Source organism: Manacus vitellinus, unplaced genomic scaffold (assembly GCF_001715985.3).
Source record: "Manacus vitellinus isolate BGI_N305 unplaced genomic scaffold, ASM171598v3 scaffold_32_pilon, whole genome shotgun sequence".
NCBI lineage: Eukaryota > Metazoa > Chordata > Aves > Passeriformes > Pipridae > Manacus > Manacus vitellinus.
Window position 1 is genome coordinate 9,077,049 of NW_021940460.1, and position 2,240 is coordinate 9,079,288.

Below are 2,240 nucleotides of genomic sequence, written 5' to 3' on the forward strand. Positions count from 1 at the left end.
CACCCTCACGAAAGGTGAATACGTGTGCACTGCCAGCTCCTCCGGACAAGGAATGTGGGACTGAGCCCTATACATATGGAGCTGCTTAAACAATCCACGTTAAGACTCACGGAGAGATAACACGCACGTTTGGGATGCTTAGGGTCCAGAATTTGGTAAAGGTATTACACGTCCCGCACAGACACACTCAGATACTATAAATTAAGGGGGAAATATTTGAGGTCTTGATCCCCTCGTCTTAGCTGACTTAGGGAGCAGACCTATCCAAATGGAGCCGGCTCTTCCCATCAGCAGATGCTACAGAACAAGCCCTAAGATTTTATGCACCAAAATATAGAGTGATAAGGACAGAGTTACCTGCACGATCGCTTCATAAACAGCCAACTAGAAAATAAATTGAAGATTCCCGGGACATACACCCCCTCTCCAGGGGGAATAATGGGAATATCTTGCTTATTAAAATAAAACTTCCCTGCACTGACCAGCTGCTACACAGAGCAGCATTGCCAGGATGAAGGAAAGGAGAAGGAAAGTGCTCATCGATCCCAAAAATCCAAAGCCGTGGGTTGGGTTCTGGGTCTCACAGCGTGAGCAGCAAACAGGGCAGAAAAAATATACACACACATACACACTCCATGAGCCCCCTGCACGAAGGATCGGGGACCACAGAGGAACAAAACCTGCAGAGATATTATTTGCGGGGTTTTCCTCCCTCTGCTCTCCCCGCACTAGTTGGGTGCCCGGCTGCAAATCTCCCCAGCACGGCATAAAACCCGCGGTCGCAGGGCACGGCACAACCACACGGCTAAAATGTGTCAGAAGGACATTTTAACACCTAAATGTTTCTTCCCGGCAGCAGCGACGCGAGCCCGCTCCCGCAGAAGCCAAGGGCAAATGCTTCGGTGCCCACAGAGGGACCTGGATAATTTTCTTGGGAACCGTCTGGCTCCCAGGATGGTGAAAGTCTGAGGTTTAATTCTCACGCTAAATTTACTGACTTTAATTCTGCCACCTCCCACCAGAGCAGCTCGGGCGGGACAGGACCCTGAACAGATGCAGGGGTGGGTTCTCGGGGGAAGTAAAGCCTCTGTGAGACTCTCAGCTCCCTCCCGGGCCTGGATGTGCACACTGAGGGGGCTCTGATTTGGTAAAAATTATAGGTTTTTTCCAAGGGAAGACAGAAATTTTTTTAAAACCTAAAAGTGGTACCGGTTTCTCTTTCAGTTTTGTGGTTAAAAGAACAGCCTAAGCCTTCGAGTTGCTAAAAATTTGGTGCAAAGTATCCCATCAGAGGTCTTGGTGCACGGCGCAGAAAAGGGCAGGGGGGTTTGCTTTGTGGGGGGAAAAAAAGAAATACTACTACTAATAACAAAAAAAAAAATAAATCCACAATCACGCTAATATCCTGATTACAAATAATTAAAAAATTTAAAATGACCAAAGAGAATTCGGGACTAAATCTGCCAAATGACTCCACAGCTCTTTTCTTGCATCCACCAATCCCATTTGCCACACTCAAACACATGCACAGTTTACACTGGGAAAAAAAAAAAATGATCTTGCTGAAATCTGCAATCAAAATAATGAATTTTTAAAATTCCCCTCATTGCAGCAGCTCTGCAAAACCCAGTCTCAGCACACAGGGATATTTCATAGGGATCAGAAGCAATACATGTTCACAGGGAATTTTCACTAACCTGCCTGCTTTGGTTATTATCATTTCGGTGCCAGCTTCATGAAATTTCTTCCATAGCTCCTTCTCATGGAGATAGACTTTGATATTTTCTATTGTCTGTAAAAAAATAAAGACAATGAGAACAGTGAGAAATGACGGAGAAAACCTGAGAGAAGGGCTGGGAAGGGCCGTGGAAGGGCCAGGGATGGGGACTGCACACCCAGGGCCGCGCTGCAGCCGAGGCTCGAGGCAAAGCCACCAGCCTGTGCAGGAGGAGGATGGAGTCCCAAAAATTTTTCTGCCCTTTGCCAAAAATAAGAGAAACAAACTGAGGCCGGTCTAATTGCAGACTTTCACATCCAGGCGGGACACTGCGGCCAAATGGAATTTTTTGTCTCCCTTTTATCTTTTTTTTTTTTCCCTAGGAATTTCCATGCCCCGTTGGGGCAGACTCGCCCTAAGGCTCCCAAAAAAGGGGGCCAGGAGCGGGACAACGGATAAGCGCCCAGGGCCGCAGTTTGTGCAGTTCCTGTCCGCGGGATACGGGGACATCACGGAGGGGGCG

General features: G+C 47.7%; 1 protein-coding gene across 1 annotated transcript in view; it reads right to left on the reverse strand.

Annotated features, from left to right (window-relative positions):
* Positions 1-2,227, reverse strand: part of TBX4 (T-box transcription factor 4) — a 29,254-nt gene extending 27,027 nt beyond the window's left edge. The window contains exons 1-2 of the mRNA XM_029961301.1: positions 2,132-2,227; positions 1,698-1,792 (exon numbers count right to left, since the gene is read on the reverse strand). Coding sequence (XP_029817161.1) covers positions 1,698-1,792; positions 2,132-2,227 — 191 coding nt within the window. The remainder of the gene's footprint in view (positions 1-1,697; positions 1,793-2,131) is intronic.
* Positions 2,228-2,240: the final 13 nt, after the last annotated feature.